This window comes from Delphinus delphis, chromosome 1 (assembly GCF_949987515.2).
Source record: "Delphinus delphis chromosome 1, mDelDel1.2, whole genome shotgun sequence".
Taxonomy (NCBI): Eukaryota; Metazoa; Chordata; class Mammalia; order Artiodactyla; family Delphinidae; genus Delphinus; species Delphinus delphis.
In genome coordinates this window covers 112,255,828-112,276,664 of record NC_082683.1, presented here as the reverse complement: position 1 = coordinate 112,276,664, position 20,837 = coordinate 112,255,828, and the positions used below count along the sequence as shown (strand labels likewise).

Genomic DNA, 20,837 nt, shown 5'->3' with positions numbered 1-20,837 from the left:
TGACTAAATTTCTCGCCTGGGAATACGAAGAGTAGCCTCGAGAGAAATAGCTTTTCTCTAATTCCTAGTTCGACAGTACACTTTAGATAGATGACCCTAATCTCTGGGTCTGCCAGTTCCGCAAAGCACTTAATCAGGTGCTGGTCATCTACAGTAACGGCAAGCCAGCATGAAAAGTCACTCTAGACTGCAGAATAATAAAAGCGTGAAAGAAAGAACAAGAAAGAAAGAAAGAAAGAAGAGCGTGGAGGATACACACACAAGCCTGTTCCAGGAGCTGTTGCATCCCAGAGGCGGGCGGGTACTACAAAGGGAAAGGTGGGGCTTGTCTATGAACTACAACTCCCAGAAGGCATCGGGCAGATCACCAAAGTTTCCGGCCAGAGCTTACTTCCGGTATTTCCGATGCTGACGCTCTCTTCCGGTTTTGGTGCCCCCCCCCCACCCCCCACCCCGAAAGGCTTTGAGGGTGCGCGCGGTGAGTTCCGAGACACTGGGGGTGCCAGCGGGAGCCTGGGAGTCTCACGTCCGCACAACACTCAGCGGCTGAGTGTTAGCTCGGGGAGGGCGGGGAGGAGAGAGGGCATGCCGGCGGGAGGACGTGTAGTCTTGGCAAGAGGAGGGGAGGGGGCAGAGCGGACTGAGCTCTCGGAGGGCCCCAGAAAGGGATGTGGAGGGCCAGGACGAATAGGATCCCGGGGGAAAGATGGAGGATGGGATACAGGGGCGTGGGGGAGGACCCTGCGAGCGCGGCGTGGGATCACAGGGAAGCTGGTGGAGAAGGAGGAGCAGCGGGAAGGCAGCAGCCGTGGGGGACTCCTGCGTGAAGGAAAGCTAGAGGCTGTTGCAGGTCCGAGATCGGCCGAAATCCGGCGGCCTAAGGAGTCTGGCCACATGCAGTCCTCTCAGAAGATCGCACCAGTTGGGGAGCACCCAGGGCGCTGGTGGCTTAGAGACTGCTCTGTAGAAGGGGCTGCTGCTTTGATAAGCTCAAAAGAGTTTTGATAGACTTTGTAAGAAAGGGCTGTCAGGAAGCTCTTGCTGGTTTTACAGGCTTGGGTTGACTGCTCACTTTGCTTTTTTCTCCAAAGATGAGGCTGCTGGCATTCCTGGCGTTGGCTCTATTTGCTGTCACTCAAGCAGAGGAAGGAGCCAGGCTTTTGGCCTCCAAATCACTGCTGAACAGATATGCCGTGGAGGGGCGAGACCTGACCTTACAGTACAACATCTACAATGTTGGCTCAAGGTAAGGAGGCCCTGGAGCTATAGGTTGGGTCCTTTTCAGGTTTCTTAGATTTCCCAGCTGGGAACAGGGACCAACAGTGATTTATCTTTGGGAGATTTCCAGCAACAGATATCATGAGTGAATGAATATACTGCTGGATCTACTTCTGGAAGAGGAGGACATTCTTACCTAAGCTACAGGAAACCGTCTTCCACTTTTTGAGCTGGAAGAGTTTCAGAGTGGGGAAGAAGCAAAAATTGTGGTGAAACAGGGAGAGGAAGATGAGAAGGCAGAAAATGTATGATCCTTCATTACCTCAGGGGTTTAGTTTCAGCTTCCTTTCTTTCATTAGCATTTTTGTTGTCTTTTTTTCACTTTATTCCCTTTAATGTTCTTTTCCACATGCATCTTGCTCCTCTTCCCCTCCTTACACACACACACACACACACACACACACACACACACGTGAGAAGAAATTGGGGCAGAAACGGATTCAGGCCCATTCTTTCCTAGATATTTGAGTATTTTGGTGCCCAGAATCCAGGCCTTGGCTGGGATTCTTCAGTGCAACAAACCCAAATAACTGTGACTCATATATGTCTTTTAAAGTTCTGATTTTTTAGGACAAGCAGGCAGATTTGATTGCTGATTCCTTTAATTTTATACCCATTGCTAACCTTTCTTCGTTTCCTCCGTTTTCTAGTGCTGCATTAGATGTGGAATTATCTGATGATTCCTTCCCTCCAGAAGACTTTGGCATTGTCTCTGGAATGCTCAACGTCAAATGGGACCGAATTGCTCCGTATCCTCTTGACACTGGGTGATGAAGGCTGGTGGTGGTGGGTGGGAGGGCGGTAATGTTGAAGCAAATCAGCAGGGTCATTCTTGTCGCCACTCTGGATAAGATGGGGCAAGAGAGACTGGTGAGAATTGTGTGAGCATGATTTAGGGTGGGCCTGAGGAAGGAGGTTCCTGAAGTTCAGGTCATAAAGTTCTAAAACATTCTGTATCGGGAGAATGTAGACAGATGTTTGTGGCTGGGCGAGGATGTTTAAGGTGCTTTTAAAAGAAATTCAGTGGGGGGCTTCCCTGGTGGCTCAGTGGTTAAGAATCCGCCTGCCAATGCAGGAGACACGGGTTCGAGCCCTGGTCTGGGAAGATCCCACATGCCGTGGAGCAGCTAAGCCCGTGCGCCACAACTACTGAGCTTGTGCTCTAGAGCCCGCAAGCCACAGCTACTGAAGCCCGCACGCCTAGAGCCTGTGCTCCGCAACAAGAGAAGCCACCACAGTTAGAAGCCCATGCAACGCAAGGAAGAGTAGCCCCCGTTCACCGCAAATAGAGAAAGCCGCGCACAGCAACAAAGACCCAACGCAGCCAAAAATAAAATACATAAATAAATGTAAAAAAAAAGAAATTCAGTGGGATGCTAGGTGGAGGACCTGGGTGACTCTTTTTTTTTTTTTTGGCTGCGTCGGGTCTTAGTTGTGGCACAAGGGATCTTCGTTGTGGTGCGTGGACTTCTCTCTAGTTGTGGCGTGTGGGTTTTCTCTTCTCTAGCTGTAGCGCACAGGCTCCAGGGCACTTGGGCTCTGTAGTTAGTGGCACGTGGGCTCTAGTTGAGGCGCACGAGTTCAGTAGTTGTGGCACGTGGGATCTTAGTTCCCTGACCAGGGATCGAACTCGCGTCCCCTGCATCGTAAGGTGGATTCTTTACCACTGGACCACCAGGGAAATCCCCTGGGTGACCTTTTAAAGACTCTTCTTCAATTAATCCCTTATTCGGATCTACTGGTTATTTCCTGAGTGTTTTTTGTTTGTTTGTTTGTTTTTTGTGGTACGCGGGCCTCTCACTGTTGTGGCCTCTCCTGTTGCGGAGCACAGGCTTTGGACGCGCAGGCTCAGCGGCCATGGCTCACGGGCCCAGCCGCTCCGCGGCATGTGGGATCTTCCCGGACTGGGGCAAGAACCCGTGTCCCCTGCATTGGCAGGCGGACTCTCAACCACTGCGCCACCAGGGAAGCCCTCCTGAGTGTTTTGAATTAGATTATTTTTTTTCCCTGTGATTTAAAGTATATTTAGATTTTCTGGCAAGGGTAAGTGTTCTCTTTGGGTTTTGGGGGGTTTTGTTTTATATTTTCAAGAACTTCCTGCAGTTTTAGGCAGCAAAAGATTTTCTGTGACCCTAAGTGACTAATTTTTCATCCATAACCTATATTGCTTTACCAGTTTAATTTAGGGCTTCCCTGGTGGTGCAGTGGTTGAGAGTCCGCCTGCCGATGCAGGGGACACAGGTTCGTGCCCCGGTCCGGGAAGATCCCACATGCCGCAGAGCGGCTGGGCCCGTGAGCCATGGCCGCTGAGCCTGCGCATCCCGTCCGGAGCCTGTGCTCCACAACAGGAGAGGCCACAACAGTGAGAGGCCCGCGTACGGGAAAAAAAAAAAAAAAAAAAAAAAAAAAAAGTTTAATTTAAACACCTCAATACTGAGTATGTCATAGACCCTTTAAGACTTGGCTACAAAGACATCATATTATACCACATACTTCAGGCTTAGGAAAAAAGCCTGTGTTTATTATTTTCGCAGTATATTGCAGATGTGAAATCATTACATGTGTTGGCAACTCTTTTTGTGAATGGTGTGTTTAGTCCCTAAGTTGAAAGTTTGTTACAACTGTAGCTTCATCTTTTTCCCTCCTTAACTCTTGCGTCAGTGCTAGCAACGTTTCCCACACAGTGGTCCTGCGCCCTCTCAAGGCTGGTTATTTCAACTTCACCTCAGCAACTATTACTTATCTGGCCCAGGAGGATGGGCCCGTTGTGGTGAGTTACCCAAACCCTTAGTTGGATGGGGCTCAGCTCTGCCTTCCTTTGAAAACTCTTGTAGAAAATCTCCAGAGCAGGTGCTAAATTCTGAGGAAGATAAGAAGGACCAAAAACTTGCGATATCATCATAGGAAGGAAGTATGTTTCAAATAGGAAGGAAGTATGTTTCAAATTATAAAGTCTCAGAATCAAGCAATTGAAATGAATGGGAGGGGAGTACTGTAGCATTCCTTTCCGCTTCACTTTTAATCTGTACAGTGTCATGTGCTGCCCAGTTTATTGCCATCATTGTCTTTCCCATCTGTCTTCTGTGCTGCCATCAGATGATTCCTGGTCTCCGCTGTGTCTGTATCTTTCCCTTGCTTAGAATGCCCCTGCTTCTTGCAGCAAGGCTGAGTTTCCTGCCTCTTCTCGCTGTACCCTGCAGCATTCTCACTGTGTTCTGCCTCTCCCTTCCTCTCTCTACCCTCGAAGACCCTCCGTCCTAATTAGACCAAGCTCCTTCCTGTGGCACCTCCCCCGCTCTCAGTGCTCCTTCTTTCCACTTTGCCTTTGGTCTCTGCTTGAAGTACTCTCTGTACTCTCTCTCCTCCGCTTCATTATCCAAAGCCTCCTCAAGACCTAGCTCTGAGCTGCATCTCCTTGATTTTGTCTCCTGCTTTTACAATTCATATCGCTCTTTCCTGCTCATTCTTTCACTAAACAGTTACTGACTGCATCTAAACTTCTAGAGCTCTTATAGTCTATGCCACTTGAACATTTAATTATTGACCATCTTTATTAGTTCTCTTTCCTGTATCTAGGTCTTTCCCTCACTCCCATCTCCCAGTTTAATTATAAACTCCTTGAAGCAAGGGACTTTGTCTTAGATTTCTTTCTGTTTTCCATATAGAATAGAAACCCAGCGATAACCAGTCTCTTGACTGATTGATGTAAAGGTCAGCAGACATTTATTGAGCCCCCTGCAAGGTGCTAGACTCTAGGAAATACCAAGCAGATTAAGGTACTGTCCTAGCCCTCAAAAAGCTTGGGTCATGAATTTATAAGTACAGATGGGCTTTAGGCTACTTAGTGAGTGCACAGTAAGGAAGGGACTTAACAGAGTCAACCATAGAGCTAAAAGAAATCCAAGAGTCTCAAACATTCAGTGCACTCTCTGAGTTATCTTTTTTTTATAAACCATGTGGAACCATATTCTTATAATCTTGGTTATGTTTTCATATCTTCTATCATGTGTGCTTTTAGAACCACCTCTAAGACTCTGGTTCCACCTGGTCCTTGATGGGTTAAAAGACATAAAATTAAAGGCTCAGCAGCCACTTTAGAACAAAGTTGTTTGCAATGCGCTTCAAACTCTTGGCCTCCTCTCCAAGACAAAGGAATGTGGGGCAGACTCAGCCCCTCCACTACTAATGTACATTTGGGTAGGGCTTTATACTTTCCAGAATCCTTCTCATTAGTTTGCTTGAACCTCATGTCAACTTGTGAGGTACAGAAGAGTGTTTCCACTTGAGGAATGGGGAAATGATTGCCATGGGCAGAGGGGCCAGTGGTGGTGAGCAACTCTTTCCAGAGTCTGAGACTAAGATAGAAGGATTTGGCTTTAATTTCAGCTGCATACCTGTCCTACCTTTTTTTAGTAAATGCTCATCATGTGTCTCCTGGCTCCTAATTTACTCATCTTTATAACACACTAAGAATCATCCAGCTCTCTCTAGTTCAAAAACTTTTCCTCATCTTGTTGCTTTCTTGGGCCTTTGGGAGCTAAGAATCTATTGCTTAGAACTGGGTTGGTTGGAACTGCCCTTTCCCAGATGAGAAAGAGCTGGAGACTTGCCTTAATGCCCTTCTTTTCTGCTTTTCAGATTGGCTTTACCAGTGCACCCGGACAGGGAGGAATCCTGGCTCAGAGGGAGTTTGATAGGAGATTCTCCCCCCATTTTGTAAGCTTTACAGTCTTCTTGGCATTCCCCTGGGAGTAGAACACGCTTTTGGTTCTGGGACCGTGTGGCTTCCTTAGAAGATATGTTTAGTTGGTTGGTTCTTGTCATATCTGTGTTTTGATGTCTGATACACACAGCCATCAAATATCCTGATTTAACCACGGTTAGAGATTTTTGGCAATGAGATCACAATTGCCAGAACCAAAAAAAACTGCCCTTTTTCTCTGCTCAGCCTTAAGTAGAGCTCCATCTTGGAGTCCTGGGTCTAATTCGAGGATTAAAAGTATATCTGCTTAGATTAAAAGAGTTGCAGAGCATCGGGAAGGTTACATGGGAACTTTGGTGTAGTCTAGTCTAGGGGAGAATTCTTTGAAGATTTGCCTAAAGTACTGAATGAGGAGACTCATTTATTCATTCATTCAGGGAATAATTATGAGGTTCCTAATTACATGCTCAGTTCTGTGCTTTGCTTTGAGAAAGCAACGCAAGACACAGTCCCTTTCATTAAAGATCTTATGGGCTCATAGAGGCTTCAGCGCAAGTCAGTGGGGGAAGAGTGCTGTGGTGGAGATCATACACAAGGCTCTGGAGGAGATGCAACAGGAACACCTAACCTGGTCTTTGAGAGTCGGGGAGGATTTTCTGGAGGAGGGAGGTTTAACTTATTAAAGAGGAGGTAAGGAAGGGGAGGCACCCTAGGAAGAGGGAGTAGCTCAGAAGTGAGAAAAAGCATGGTGCAATCCAGGAATGGCAGGTAGTTCAATGAGGCCAGAGAGCAGAGTGTGAGACAGAGGAATGGAAGAGAGAGCTGGAGGTGGGGGCAGGGGTTAGGTCGCAGGAGGCTTGACTGTTAGGGCAAGACCTGGGCATCTCCCTCCTCAAAGATCGTTTGGAAGAGAGAAGCTTCTCTTCCAGATTGGGTTGGGTCAGGTGAGACCTTTGGTTTCATAGCTCAAAAGATATAGATTAGTCTTTAGCGAGCCATTCTGTGTCCAGAGTAGCCAGAGAGGAACCTTCCTGCGAAGGTTCTGCTTAAAATTTGGGCTGGACTGCTCCCTTTCTCATTGGACCCCTTCCTTCCTGGTCCCCTCCTGTGCCCTAATCCAGACTTCTAAGCAAGGCCTTTGTCTTCCACAGCTGGACTGGGCAGCCTTCGGGGTCATGACTCTCCCTTCCATCGGCATCCCCCTGCTGTTGTGGTATTCCAGCAAGAGGAAATATGACACCCCCAAAACCAAGAAGAACTGAGTGGGGCTTCCAGTCCTCCCTTCCCAAGGAATACAGGTGCTTTCCAGACTCCAAAGGGTATCTCAAATGCAATCTCTTCTCCCTTAGCCCTTGGCCACCTCCTTGATCCTGCCCTGCTCTCAACCAGAGCGAAGGACCAGACCTGGGAGTCTTTGAGAGCCTCCTTGGTTCCATCGTGAAGCCATACAAACAGGAAAGCCTTTGGCAACCGCCTTGAGCCTAGGGGCCCTGTGGTGCACCACCGAGGTGCCGCGGGGTGCATTGCTGGCGATGTGAACTCTCTCAGGGGTCCAGGAGGGGGCACTTCGGAGACTGCCTGACACCACCCCATCCCCCACCCTCCCCTCTCAGAAGAGGGTGGAAGATAAGATGAAAGCTATGGGACTCTTGGAGGCTACCCAGTCTCTGTGCTGGCTTAGGGAAGCTCTTACCAAATGGGGTTTTCTAATAAAAACAAATGCCACCCTGCCTTGTCTGTTTTCCCATCACCTGGATGAGCTCAGGTTGCTGTTGGTACTCAGGCCCTGACTTCCCAGGCTCCTGGGCAAGTGAGCTGAATTCCTGCCTCCTTGCTCTAGGGATTGTAGGTTCCGTTCCCACAGAGATATCCCACCCCCCGCACCCTCCCTTTTGAACACCTTTGCTTCCATCCCTTATTTCCCTCTGTTCTCATCAGTCACCATATATTCCCCTAAACCTTCCTTGCCCGTGAGCCCCTCTCCACAGTAGAGGAGAGAATGGGGAAAAGTGTTCTGCAGTTGATCTCATGCCCCGGGAGACCTTCTAGGGGTGATTTATTCACTGACTGTTCTTGAGAAACTATCTCTTACGCCTGATTCTAGCCCTTCCTCCGTTTAAGAGCTAGCTTTTCTTGAGCTTGAACTTATTATTATTTTGGCCACATTGCGGGGTATGCAGGATCCCGGTTCCCCGACCAGGGATTGAACCTGTGTCCCCTTCAGTGGAAGCGTGGAGTCTTAACTACTGGACTGCCAGGGAAGTCCCATCTTGAACTTATTTTTAATGCCTCTGCTTTGAGCTCAGGCCAGGCAGAAGCGCCTGTATCCCCTAAGTTGTTACCTAAGCACGGCCTCTGGAAAGGCAGTGGGTATTGCGGCGACAGCAGTGGGGAGAAGCCACGCTGAGCTGACTCTGTCCAACCCAGGAATGCCGTGGTCCGAGAACAGCCTCCCAGGCAGGAGAGAAACCCAACAAACGCCCGCTTTGTTCCTGTCACCAAGTTTCCCAGCTTAGATTCTGGTGGGGGGCGGGGGGAGAGTGCTGCCCAACCAGTTTAACCTTTCCTTCGCCCAGCCTTCGGAGCCTCTGGGCCCCAAGAAGGATGAAAAGGACCTGGAGACAACGGGAGGCTCCAAATGGAGTAGCCCTCCACCAGCTCACATCCCTCTTTCAGGGCCTACGGCTCGGACACCCCAGGACTGGCCAGGTCAGAGGGCAAGAAGGATGTATTTGCTTTGGTTCATTGTGTTCCTGGTGGAGACCTGGGACTTGCTCAAGAGAAAGGGGAGAAAGACAGTGGGTCAGAAGCTTGGGGTTGAGAGCAAGCATAGGGAAGGAAGAGGGAGCTAGTTTGATAATGTATCGTCTTCCTCTAGGACTATGAACTGTTGGTCTTTGGACCAGCACACTATTTGCCATCTGTGTAGTGTCCACTGAAAACACAGTGAGGAGTTAACCTATAGGAGTGGGGGTTCTGGTTTAAAGGGTAGGATAAACTTCATAACTTGGGAAGGTAACATAAGAGATTTCTCCCTCAGTCTGAGCTCTGGGAGATACTCCTTTTCTGAAAGCTGGGGCAGTCTTTACCTTTCCTTGCAGAACTCAGCATTTTGTGTCCTGGCCCTTGTTACAGAGGAGACTAGGGGGGAACCCAGGTCTGACCCAGATGACAAGAGAAGCATTGTGAAGGCAGTGTCACCGGCACCTTGAAAAAAGGCCAAAACTAGATACTTGCATCTCTCGAGAGATCAAATTCCTTGGAGTCAGGATGGAATTTGAGCCTCCCTTAAGTAGTAGCATTGAAGAATATAAGCCTCTCAAATCTATGGATGGCAAGACTCAGCTGGAGTAGTTGCTTTAGGATTGAGCCCTCTTCTTGAGGTAACTTAATGGAGGATGAGCAGCAGACGGTACTTCACTCTAATGGAAACTACCCTAGGGACATGAGACCCCTGATCTCCAGATTTCATGCAGGTCTGCAAGGGAGAGGGAAAGCAAGCACTGGCCCTACATCCTTCCTGGAGATTGAGTACCCAAACTGAGGGCTTCCTCCCTAAAAGGCAAAACAGATAGCAACCCAGCTCTCAGCGTGTTCCAGATCCCCTCCTCCCGCTGGAAACTAGCCCTCTATCCCTCCCACGTCGTCCAAACTTTTAGCTGGCACCCGCTCACCCACACCCAGCCCTGGTACCAGGAGGATCCAGGGCCCAGATTACCACCCCTTTCACATACTAGGCTTTGGGACTTCACCTGACAAAAGTTAATTGGAAACGGGTATAAGGATTCCCAAGAAGCTGTGGATAATGCAGCGGCTTGGTGACAGGATGGGAAGTTATCTGGGCTGGATCCCTCGAGAGAGCGGCTCAGGGTGGCGGAAGCAGCACTGACCACAGAGGCAGCAGTGCTGGATCCCAGCCCCAGTTCTGCCACTCCCTGGCTGGCAGACCTCAGGTAAATCACACACACCCACCCCCGCTCGGAGCCTGTGTCCTCATTTGGACAATCCCAGGATTGTTAAATTAGAGAATTTCTGAGGACCCTACACCAGTAAAACAGGCAGCTGTTTCCCCTGTATTCTTGTGAAGTGAGAAACAACCACTGTCACTCATGTGGTTTGGAGCCCAGCTAGGTAGGAAAGGGCACACAGTTTCCACATCTGGCAACAACTGCCCTCTTCCTCTCACGCAGAGGGAGAGTTTTAGAGCAAGGATAGACCGTAGCTCACCTAATTTAATCTCATTTAATAGATCAGGAAAGGCAGAGTGGAGTGGTTTATCCAAGGACACAGCAAGTGGCAGCTAGCATATCTATTGAGTAACATTTATGGGCCCAGCATTTATGTTCCACTATTTGTACATATCTCATTTACTATCCCCATTTTACAGAGGAGGAAATGAGGCTACTAGGGAACTTCTCCAAGGCCCCTTAACTTGTGAGTTGGCAGAGGCAGCCAAGCTCTTCCGATTCCAACATGTCCTTTCCCCTGGACCACGAGGTCCATCAGGGAGGAGGCTCCCCGGTACCACAGGAAGTCCAACATCTGCCCACTCCATCCTCTGCCCCAGGGAAGCGGTGAGGGTGAGTCAGTGCCCCTAGAAGCTGTTATCAGGGAAGGGGGTGGAGAGCCAGTCAGATATCCTGTGCCTGGTATCCACAACACGCCGGGAGTTGGGAGCCGGGTGTGTGCCAAGCCGCCTGCTCACCCTGTTCCTGTTGGCTGAAGGAGGGCCCTCCTCTGATGTAGCTGCCCTTGTCATCACTCCTCCCTGTACTTTCATCACAGAAAATACAGTCTGTCCTCCTCCCCCTACTGTAACCTGCCTCTTAAAGGGAACGACGAGCATTTTGAAACCAAATTTGAGAGAGAGCAAAGGACCTCCCTGACCCTAGTAGGACCTTGCTGTTAAGTAGGGTTCCAGCTGTGGGCCTTTCCCTGAGTTGTCTTCTTTTTCCCCTCAGTTCCACCCTGTCTCTGCCGGAGGGCGGGTGAAGGTTCCCTGGGATGTCAGGTTCCCACATATTCTCCCCTCAGAGTGACCCCAGCTTGGTTTCCTGTATCTGTTCCTACGTGTGCCTGAATCCAGGGGCTGCCCTTTGGGGGATGCTGAAGATGGGGAACCCAGGAATCCTCGGGACCAGCAACGGCACCCAAGGGGTTAAAGGTCTGGGCACAGCACTGTCTAGGGTGTTTGAAGTAGGGCGGGGAAGGGAAGGGCTAGAGTAGTTGGAGAGGCAGCTGATCTGGACTGGAATGAGTCCCCCCTGTCTCCTATGCAAACTTCTGGACCATGAGCAATTCCCTTAAAAGGACCAAGAAAGAGGCCCCCCCATTAAGGTCCTGGACTGGATTCTTAGAGGGGCTGTCTGAAGTGGGACTTCTTCCTATACTGCAGTCACCAACCGAAGGCAAGAACAGGTCTCCCATCTTTGGGATATCTCCCAAGTCTGGTGAGTTTCCCTCTTCCCTTTCCCTGAGTCCTTACCGCATCAATGGGCATTTCCCAGAAACAGCGATCTTCAGGAACCCCTCAGCACCCCCAGGAAGTGACAGAACAATTCTCCACCAGTCTCCTGCATTCAGCTGCCTTTTTAAAAAAATAATTAATTAATTAATTTTTGGCTGCATTGGGTCTTCGTTGATGCGCGTGGGCTTTCTCTAGTTGCAGCGAGTGGGGGCTACTCTTCATTACGGTGAGCAGGCTTCTCATTGCAGTGGCTTCTCTTGTTGCGAAGCACAGGTTCTAGGTGCTTGGGCTTCAGTAGTTGTGGCACATGGGCTCAGTAGTTTTGGTTCGCAGGCTCTAGAGCGCAGGCTCAGTAGTTGCGGCGCACGGGCTTAGTGGCTCTGTGACATGTGGGATCTTCCCAGACCAAGGCTTGAACCCATGTCCCCTGCATTGGCAGGCAGATTCTTAACCACTGCACCACCACGGAAGTCCCATCAGCTCCCTTTTTTTAAAAAATTTTATTAATTTTTATTTTGGGCTGTATTGGGTCTTCGTTGCTGTGCGCGGGCTTTCTTTGGTTGCTGCGAGCGGGGGTACTCTTCACTGCGGTGTGCGGGCTTCTCATTGCAGTGGCTTCTCGTTGCAGAGCACGGGCTCTAGGCCCATGGGCTTCAGTGGTTGTGGCACGCAGGCTCAGTAGTTGTGGCACGTGGGCTGTAGAGCGCAGGCTTAGTAGTTGTGGCGCACGGGCTTAGTTGCTTCGTGGCATGTGGGATCTTTCCATACCAGGGCTTGAACCCATGTCCCCTTCATTGGCAGGCGGATTCTCAACCACTGAGCCACCAAGGAAGCCCTCAGCTCCCATTTTTAACTAGGGTGCATTGAGAGTGTGTGTGTCTCTGTGTGTGTGCGCACAAGTGTGCAAATAGGAAATCACCATAATGGCCAACAGTTAATTAACACTACTTGTGGGACAAGTGACGCCAAAGATTTTATATATACTTTTTTTTCTTTTTTTTGCCGTGTCACTAGTTCCCTGACCAGGGATTGAGCCCGGGCCCTCAGCAGTGAAAGCACGGAGTCCTAACCACTGAACCGCCAGGGAATTCCCTTATATACATTCCTTTTTTTTTTTTTTTGGCTGCATTGGGTCTTTGTTGCTGCGCAAGGGCTTTCTTCTGTGGTGTCAAGCGGGGGCTACTCTTCGTGTGCAGGCTTCTCATTGTGGCGGCTTCTCTTGTTGCGGAGCACGGGCTCTAGGTGCGCGGGCTCGGTAGTTGTGGCACGTGGGCTCTAGAGCACAGGCTCAGTAGTTGTGGTGCACAGGCTTAGTTGCTCCGTAGCATGTGGGATCTTCCCGGAGCAGGGCTCGAGCCCATGTCCCCTGCATTGGCAGGCAGATTCTTAACTACTGAGCCACCAGGGAGGCCCCCTTTATATACATTCTTAATCCTCACAGTCCTATGGGGTTAGCATATCATAATCCCCATATTAAAGTTGAGGTTTAGAGGAATTAAATAACTAACACTCATCAATTAAGAGGTAGATTATAGGACTGGGATTCAGACTCAAGTTTATCTGGCACCATTAAGACAGGAGGTATGGACAAACAGGATGGCTAGAATTTTAAAACTTTAAATCCTAATTCACCCTGGGTCCCCTTCCTCTAGGCCCTGACATTATTCCCTTTATCCCTGGTGGTTAATTGTGAGATTTAAAGGGCCACAAACTCATACCTGAGAGCCAGGGGCTTCCAGATTCCAGATTACCCCATCCATTCAGATTAGGGGCTCCTTAGTTCACCCACTGCCTTTAGCTGTTCCCTGGGATCTGATGGGTTAACTCCTTGGGACTCAGTGGCCAAAGTCTTCTCAGGTGTGTCCCTCTGAACCTCAGCCCCTCTCTTGCCCCACCCTGCTGGCATGGCACCCAGAACGCATGCCAAGAAACTGACAGGAGGCAGAAGTGGACTGATTGGTCTTCCCCCTTTTATTCTCTAGCCCCGACACATCATGGGCTAGTCTGGGTCCCAACAAGCCTCTGGTAGAATAAGCACACAGGCCCAGCATAAAGAGAAGATAGGATCCCTAGGTTCAGTTTGCAAACAAATTTTTTTAAAAAAAGAGAAAAGATGATCACACTTGGAAGCCCAAAGCAGCAAAAATCCTGACTGATTTGTGAGCCTAATATATCAAAGAGGGGGGGGTGATTTAGGGTGAGTGTTTGAGATGCTTGATGGCTGACTTTTTTTTTTTTTACATCTTTATTGGCGTATAATTGCTTTACAATGGTGTGTTAGTTTCTGCTCTATAACAAAGTGAATCAGCTATACATATACATATATCCCCATATCTCTTCCCTCTTGCGTCTCCCTCCCGATGGCTGACTTTTAAGGAGATATGATGGGACTTCCCTGGCGGCCCAGTGGTTTGGAGTCTACACTTCCACTGCAGGGGGCATGGGTTCGATCCCTGGTCGGGGAACTAAGATCCCACATGCTGTGTGGTGTGGCCAAAAAAATAAATAAGTAAAAATTTAAAAACTAAAACTAAGGAGACGTGGTTAGATGAGAGGACTGAGGATGCCTGGCTCTCTAGCTTTGAACTTCCAGAATTAAGTACTAACAATAAAATCGACAACTCTGCCCTATGGGCCCTGGAAGCAGGTGGAAGCAGGAGTCAACCCAAAAGCTGATGTGGCAGATGGCTTTTGCCTGAACTAGCCCCTGTCCCACAGAGGGGTGGTACACTTGCCTCACCACTGTGTTTGTGCATAGACCCTTCTGGGTCCTCGTCTTGGTGCCTGACACCTGGTAGGTGCTAAAGAAATATTTGCTGAATGGAGGAATCCTCTCTATGTACCCTTTACCTTTTCTTTGATTTTTGGAATTGTGATACCACTCTCTGGCAGTTGACAGGAAAGCCAGGGAAGGAGGATGAGTTCCAGGATACAGTGTTGAATGCACAGCAAAATCTCATATGTCTCACACTGAGAAATAGAGCGATGACGTAGCCAGGTCAGGGTGAGGTGAGGAATTAGAGACTTGGGTGCTATATGACTTGCTGTAGAATGGTGTGTTCGTGAGCAGGGAGGAGTGGGAAGGAACTGTGGTTACCAGGGCCTTCTTCATCTGAAGCCCTGCTTTAGTCTTCTTTGCAGGACACTGTTGGATTAATGGTTTACTTTCTATGGGAGAGGAAGCAGGTAGGTTAAATTTTGAACCATCAAAGGGTTTTCTACGACCCTGTTCCCCCAGGGCTAGGAGACCTGGAGAGAAGCCAGCAGACCATGCCATCTGGCCTCTCCCTTCCGCCCTGTTCTTTATTATCTGGTTCTTTCGGGTCTTCCACATTATTGCCCCCTTTGGGAAATTTAGGACCCCAGAGCCAGGCCCAGGGAGCCCCCCAGGCTGCGAAGGGGCCCACTAGCCTTGCCCACTGTCCCCTGTGCCTAGCTGTGTGGTTGCTATCAGCAGTTCCTACCCCCAGTGTTCGCTGGCAGCAAACAGAAGCAGGGCCCTGCCTGCCCCCCCCATCACCTCATTCAGATTTCTAAGATGCAGAGGGAGTAGAAAGGACAAATTTAATTTTTTGGAATCCCCATCTAATTTCTTCTGGAAACTGCTTCCTTTCTTTGGCTGGGGTGGAGGGGGCAGGAATGAGGAAGTGAATAACAATATTGCCAGCTTTCTTTCAAAGCTAGCCACTTGCTCTCATTGGTTGCCTTCTTGTTTCAGAGAACTCAGGCTGTACACTGGGATGCATCTGCTTTGAAAACTCAGCTCCACCTCCTACAGCCCTGTGACCTTGAGCAAGTTACTTTCCCTCTCTGTGCTGCCTGTTTCTTCCTATGTAAAATAGGGATAATATCTGTTTCAAGAAATGGTTGTGAGGATCCCACAGGGTGCTGTAGGCACTCATGGGTTAAGCCTCTTCCCCCTGTAGGCTCAGGTGCTGTTTAGGAAATGGGTGTGCTGGGGTCTTCAATGTCCCTCCTCCCCCAAGCTGGTTGCAGACACCTGGCTGGTGGGCAGTGAGCCTTAATGTCTCTCTTTGATCTCTTTTTCCTCCTTCCTGAGATTTTGAGACCCAGCTTCTCTAAATCAAGTCTGCAAACTTCTTCTGTAGAGACCCAGATAATAAATATTTTAGGCTTTATGGGCCATATGGTCTCTGTCGCAACTACCAACTTTGCTGTCATAATGCAAAAACAGCCAGAGACCATATGTAAATGAATGAGCATGGCTGTGTTCCCCAGAAAAAACCCTTTATTTATGAGCACTGAAAATTGAATTTCATATAATTTTTATGTGTCACAAAGTAGTATTCTTCTTTTGATTTTTTTCCAACCATTTAAAAAAGAAAATAGGACAGATTTGGCCCACAGGCTATAGTTTGCCAACCTCTGCTCTAAACTACCAGAGGCCATTGTCCATCCCTTCTCTTTTATTTATTTTTTTTTTTGCGGTACGTGGGCCTCTCACTGTTGTGGCCTCTCCCGTTGCGGAGCACAGGCTCCAGAAGCGCAGGCTCAGCGGCCATGGCTCACGGGCCTAGCTGCTCCGTGGCATGTGGGATCTTCCCGGACCGGGGCACGAACCCCTGTCACCTACATCGGCAGGCGGACTCTCAACCACTGCGCCACCAGGGAAGCCCCATCCCTTCTCTTTGAAGAGTGCAGGTTCATCAGGGTTCATCAGGCTCCTCCTTGCTCTGGTTGTTATGTGCTCTTTTCTATCAGAAGTTGTTTATGTTAATGAGTCCCCATCACAGTTGTTTTAGTGTCAGCCTGTGGGTTATCTATTCTCTCTCCCTCTTCTTTAACCGTCATATAATGCCTATTTCTGCTTCTGTCTTGGGCATTCCTCTCTCCAGCTCTCCATTTCTCTATGCTCTGCCTTCTCTTTGCTTCTAAATAATAATAGCAACAACAAAAATAATAGTAGCATTTGCTAAGTACCCAATATGTGCCAAGCACAATGTTAGTTGTATTACATACATTATCAAGTCTTTCAATATCCTTACAAGGTAGTATTACCATTCCCATTTTACAGATGATCCTGAAGCTCAACAACATTAAATAAGCAAGTTCCCAAGGTCATGTGGCTTATGAAGGTGGCAGAGCTAGCAAATCTGATGAACTTCAAAGCACCCTGAAGAAATTATGGTCTCAGAGTTTTGAATGAGAGAGATTTCTCTCAGTACTTCCCTGGCGGTCCAGCAGTTAAGACTCCGAGCTTCCACTGCAGTGGGCACGGGTTCAATCCCTGGTTGGGGAACTAAGATCCCGCATGCCGTGTGGTGCAACCCAAAAAAGAGAGAGAGAGAGAGATTTCTCTCTGTTAAAATATTGTGTGCTCCCATCTCAGCACACGGTAGAGTGTCTAACGAATCACTGATGGCTAGGGCCATTGGTGGAGGTCACACGCTCAGAGGAGGAATCACGAGACGCTGATGGTCTGTGTCGATGGGAAAACCATCTGATCCAGAGGCAGGAAGAAAAGTAAAGTGACTTAGAGCCCCTTCTTGCTTTCCTCCCCTGCCCGCATCTCAAGCATCTGATCTCAGACCTATTTCAGAATCTCCTATCTGTGCTCAGCGGAAGCAGTGATGTGACACGATGTGATCTCATTCTGGGGCTAAATAAAGCCATTGTGTGAGACCCAGCCCTGGTTGCTCCCTTGCACCATTTCCTGAGCTCAGGAGCCTAGTGAAAGATGGGAGGGGGCTGGGAGAGAACTGATGGAAGGAGGGGCAAGGAAAGGAACACAACCACAGGGGCTCCAGCTTGAATTTCAGAAAGAGGCGGAGGGACTATCTCTGGGAGGGGGTTGAGGAAACCTTGCTAAACCTCATCTCTTTGAAGGATAGAATGAAAATTATTGACCTGACAGCATGAAGGGGTGGAATTTAGAAGAAAAACTTTCTGAGGAAGATTTAAGGGAGAAGGAGCCCAGCGGATTCCATTTTCACAGAGGGCAGAGACCATGAATGACATGACAGAGAGGCCAGAAAGAGGGTAATTCTTTGAGAAGAGGTCAGACTCCAGGTGGTCTCAGCTGGAGGAAGAAGGGTGAAATTTCAAGACATAAAGATCTCAGGATTCGAAATGTCTGTCCACCAGGCCAAGGCAGCAGGGTACCACCTCCAACAGGCGGCATCTCCAGGGATGGAGGGAAAGGAAAGGGCTTCCGTTCACTGCTTTTCATTCATCTCATCAAATCCAGCCCTGTGGGCAGAATCAGGGCGGGAAGAGTAGATAGAAGCTGGGTTCAGGGCGTGTAGGTCAAATGGTGTTTTTCTCTTTTGTGAGGTCACTGAATGCCAGATCCAAGTTCCTTGTAGTGCCCCCTCAGTGTCCCTCCATTTCTGTCCTGTTCCCAGCCCCTGCTCCTCTTTTTCTAGGGAACATACCTGGTTCCTACTCTTTCCTCCATCCCAGCTTCTCACGATACTTTTTGTCAGTACCCCTCTCCCCCTGCCCCCAAATCTCAGCTTTGGAGACCACTGGTTTGCAGGGACCGTGCTGTGGCCCTCAGGCTCTGTCCTGCTCCCTGCAGATCTGCCCATCCTGTTTATTTATTTATTTTCTAAATATGTTTTTAAGAAAATGTTTATTTATTTGGCTGCACCGGGTCTTAGTTGCGGCACACGGGATCTTCGTTGCGGCGTGTGAACTCTTAGTTGCGGCACGTGGGATCTAGTTTCCTGACCAGGGATAGAACCCGGGGCCCCCTGCATTGGGAGCGCGGAGTCTTTTTTTTTTAAAAAAAGATTTATTATTTATTTATTAATTTAATTTATCTTTGGCTGTGTCAGGTCTTAGCTGCAGCACGCAGGATCTTCGTTGAGGCAGGCGGGATCTTTCGTTGTGGTGCGCGGGCTCTTCCTTGTGGTGCGCAGGCTTCTCTCTAGTTGTGGCGTGCGGGTTTTCTCTTCTCTAGTTGTGGCGCGCAGACTCCAGTGCGCGTGGCCTCTGTAGTTTGCAGCATGCAGGCTCTCTCGTTGAGGCGCGCGAGCTCAGTAGTTGTGGTGTGTGGGCTTAGTTGCCCCGTGGCATGTGGGATCTTATTTCCCTGCCCAGGGATCAAACCTGCATCCCCTGCATTGGAAGGCGGATTCTTTACCACTGGACCGCCAGGGAAGTCCCATCCCATCCTGTTTATAGATAGCACATCAGATGGCACGAGGCCCAAGTTTGTGGACACAGAGAGAGGATGTCTCCCAGCAGCAGGCTGAGAGGTCCCCTCTATGTGGCTTCCAGCTGTGCTGAGCACGGACAGGCACAGGGCCTGGGCTGGTTTCCTAGGCCTCTCTTTTTCTATCTTCAGACGCATCCAGCAGGGCAGCAGAATGCCATCTGCAGAGGCCTGAGTACTTGTCTCCTTCCCTGTGGTAGGCAGGTGTGCAGCTGACACAGGCACAGGTGCCATCTCAGTGGTCCTGGGTGGAGTGGGGGCAGGTTGCAGTGAAAGAGGGAAAAGTTGCTGGAAGGAACGACTGTCCAGCAACCTGGACTTTGGGGTGGGGGGGTGTCGGGGGCGGGGAGTAAAATAACTTGCGGAAGGCTTGACACCCTCACAGGAAGCCTGGGAGGAGCGGGAATTCTGGCTCACTGCTTCCTGGCCCTCCAGGGTCCTCTGAACATCTCAGTTGCTTCACCCCTGGGAGAAGAGGAGCCTGGGAAACTCATTCTAGCAGAAGTTCTACAGAGATAGGGCCCAGAGGGGGTGTACAGAGGTAGATGCAGTAGATGTGAGTTGCCTTCCCGCCCCTCCATCACCTTAGTACTCGGGTATTTGGTACTTGTTTCTGGAGTGGAGCTTATCATTTTCAACTTTAAGAGCTCCTGAGGGTTCTTAAATCTGAGACACACTGAGGCAAGCCCTGATGGCAGCCAGGAGTACTGGGCAGTGAGAACAATGCCCACTTGGGAGAGAGAGAAGGAATTTCAATGTGGCTGGTTTTGGACCCCTTCTCTTTGCTTCTTGGGAAAAGGTCAGAATGGCTCTCTTACTCCCCAAACGACCAGAATCTTAGAAAGAAGAAATCATACTACTTTCTCACTCATGCACCTTTTCTCCCTGCTGTTTTATTTGCCTAGACTCCTCCCTTTCCAACGTGGCCAAATCCTAACCACTCCACCCTTCTAGGCCCATCTCAAAGGCTGTTTACTTCCGTTTCCCTTTTTTGAGTCCTCCAACTGGCTATATGCACTCATTCCTTTGACATCACAGAGACTTTTTTTGAAACTTCTCTTGTGGCATTTGGCAAACTCTGGCCAGTTGTTTGTGATTTGTGCTTTTGTCTATGTACACACATGCACACATGCACACACACACTCACTAGAACGAATTCCTTGAGGGTAAGAACAATATCTATTTCTCTTTGCTTGGCTTGGTCCTCTGCCATATAGGTACTCATTAAATGGAATAATAATGAGTGAATGAGGATGTCATTATGTACTGGAAAGAACACTAGACTGGGGGTCAGAAAACCCAAGTTCTCTGCTTGACTCTGCAACTAATTCCTCGTATGATCTTGAGCCAGCCATCCTCCAATTCTGTGCCTTGGTAAAAGGAGGCGTGACAGGATGCTCTAGGCCTGGCTGACTGGGACCCCTTTCTAGTTCCAAATTCCAGAATTCTAGAACTCACCATTCTCTGTCTTCTTGATTCAGACTGGCCTGTGTGTACCTCCCATGAACAAGGACGTCCCAGAGGTGCTCCTCACAGGTGGAGACCTGGTGCCCCAAGGCCACACTCGACGCTGCCTGTCTGTGGTCGAGTCCAGAGAACAGCTGGAGGAGAATGAGGAAGAGGGAGAAAAGAAGGAGGGAGACGGCTTCCACGCTGTACCCCTCCGAAGGTCGAGGGCTTTCCGTGCCTACAGTCACAACTACGACCCCTTCAAAAGACATAGCTGGGGGCCGGGCAAGGAGCTCCAGGATCCACTGAGCGGGTAAAACACCAGGGGACCTCCTGTCTCTCCTTCTGTCAAGTCCTATACCTCGGAGAAGTGGTTGGAAAGGAATGACAGGAGTTGAAGAGACCTGGGCCCCTAGTCTCTTCCCTGGAGAATCCGAACCCAGGCCTGTTGCGGGCCTTTGGGGAGGGTGGACCCTGCCTTTCAAAATGTGGCTCTACCTAATAGTCCTAGCTCCTTCTTTCTACCTGGTCTCAAGGGCAGGTGGGTGAGGATGGTGAGGGAAAGGTATGGAGGTGAGGTGAGTAGCAGGACACTCAGGTCTTATTGCCTCCACCTCCCACTTGGGTTTCTTAGGACCATACAACAGTGTCAGAGCTGGAAGGGACTCAGGGATCATATGGCCCCATCACCTCATTTTACAGATGAGGAAACTGAGGCCCAGAGAACTTTGGGAGGTTTCTTGAGAGAAGTGCTCCCAGGG

The 20,837-nt window shown here is 49.4% G+C and overlaps 1 protein-coding gene and 1 long non-coding RNA gene across 5 annotated transcripts in view; one reads left to right on the top strand and one right to left on the bottom strand.

Annotated features, from left to right (window-relative positions):
* The first annotated feature begins 445 nt into the window (after positions 1 to 445).
* Positions 446 to 7,705, top strand: SSR2 (signal sequence receptor subunit 2). Of its 2 annotated transcripts, none has more exons than XM_060031629.1 (6): positions 446 to 478; positions 1,092 to 1,246; positions 1,929 to 2,027; positions 3,940 to 4,048; positions 5,917 to 5,994; positions 7,132 to 7,705. In XM_060031629.1, exons 2-6 carry the CDS (start codon positions 1,092 to 1,094, stop codon positions 7,240 to 7,242), a joined length of 552 nt encoding a protein of 183 aa, XP_059887612.1. In that variant the 5' UTR covers positions 446 to 478; the 3' UTR covers positions 7,243 to 7,705. The 2 variants fall into 2 exon arrangements, with proteins under 2 accessions (XP_059887612.1, XP_059887619.1); XM_060031636.1 differs by lacking the exon at positions 446 to 478 and adding an exon at positions 489 to 552.
* LOC132437966 (uncharacterized) overlaps positions 1,937 to 20,837 on the bottom strand; it is a 30,752-nt gene continuing 11,851 nt past the window's right edge. The window contains exons 3-4 of one of the 3 annotated variants that reach the window (XR_011246723.1): positions 20,086 to 20,228; positions 1,937 to 2,121 (exon numbers count right to left, since the gene is read on the bottom strand). This is a non-coding gene — a long non-coding RNA (uncharacterized lncRNA). Of the gene's footprint in view, positions 2,122 to 18,464; positions 18,531 to 20,085; positions 20,229 to 20,837 lie in introns of those variants that run through there. The other 2 variants (XR_011246722.1, XR_011246721.1) reach the window with 2 other exon arrangements.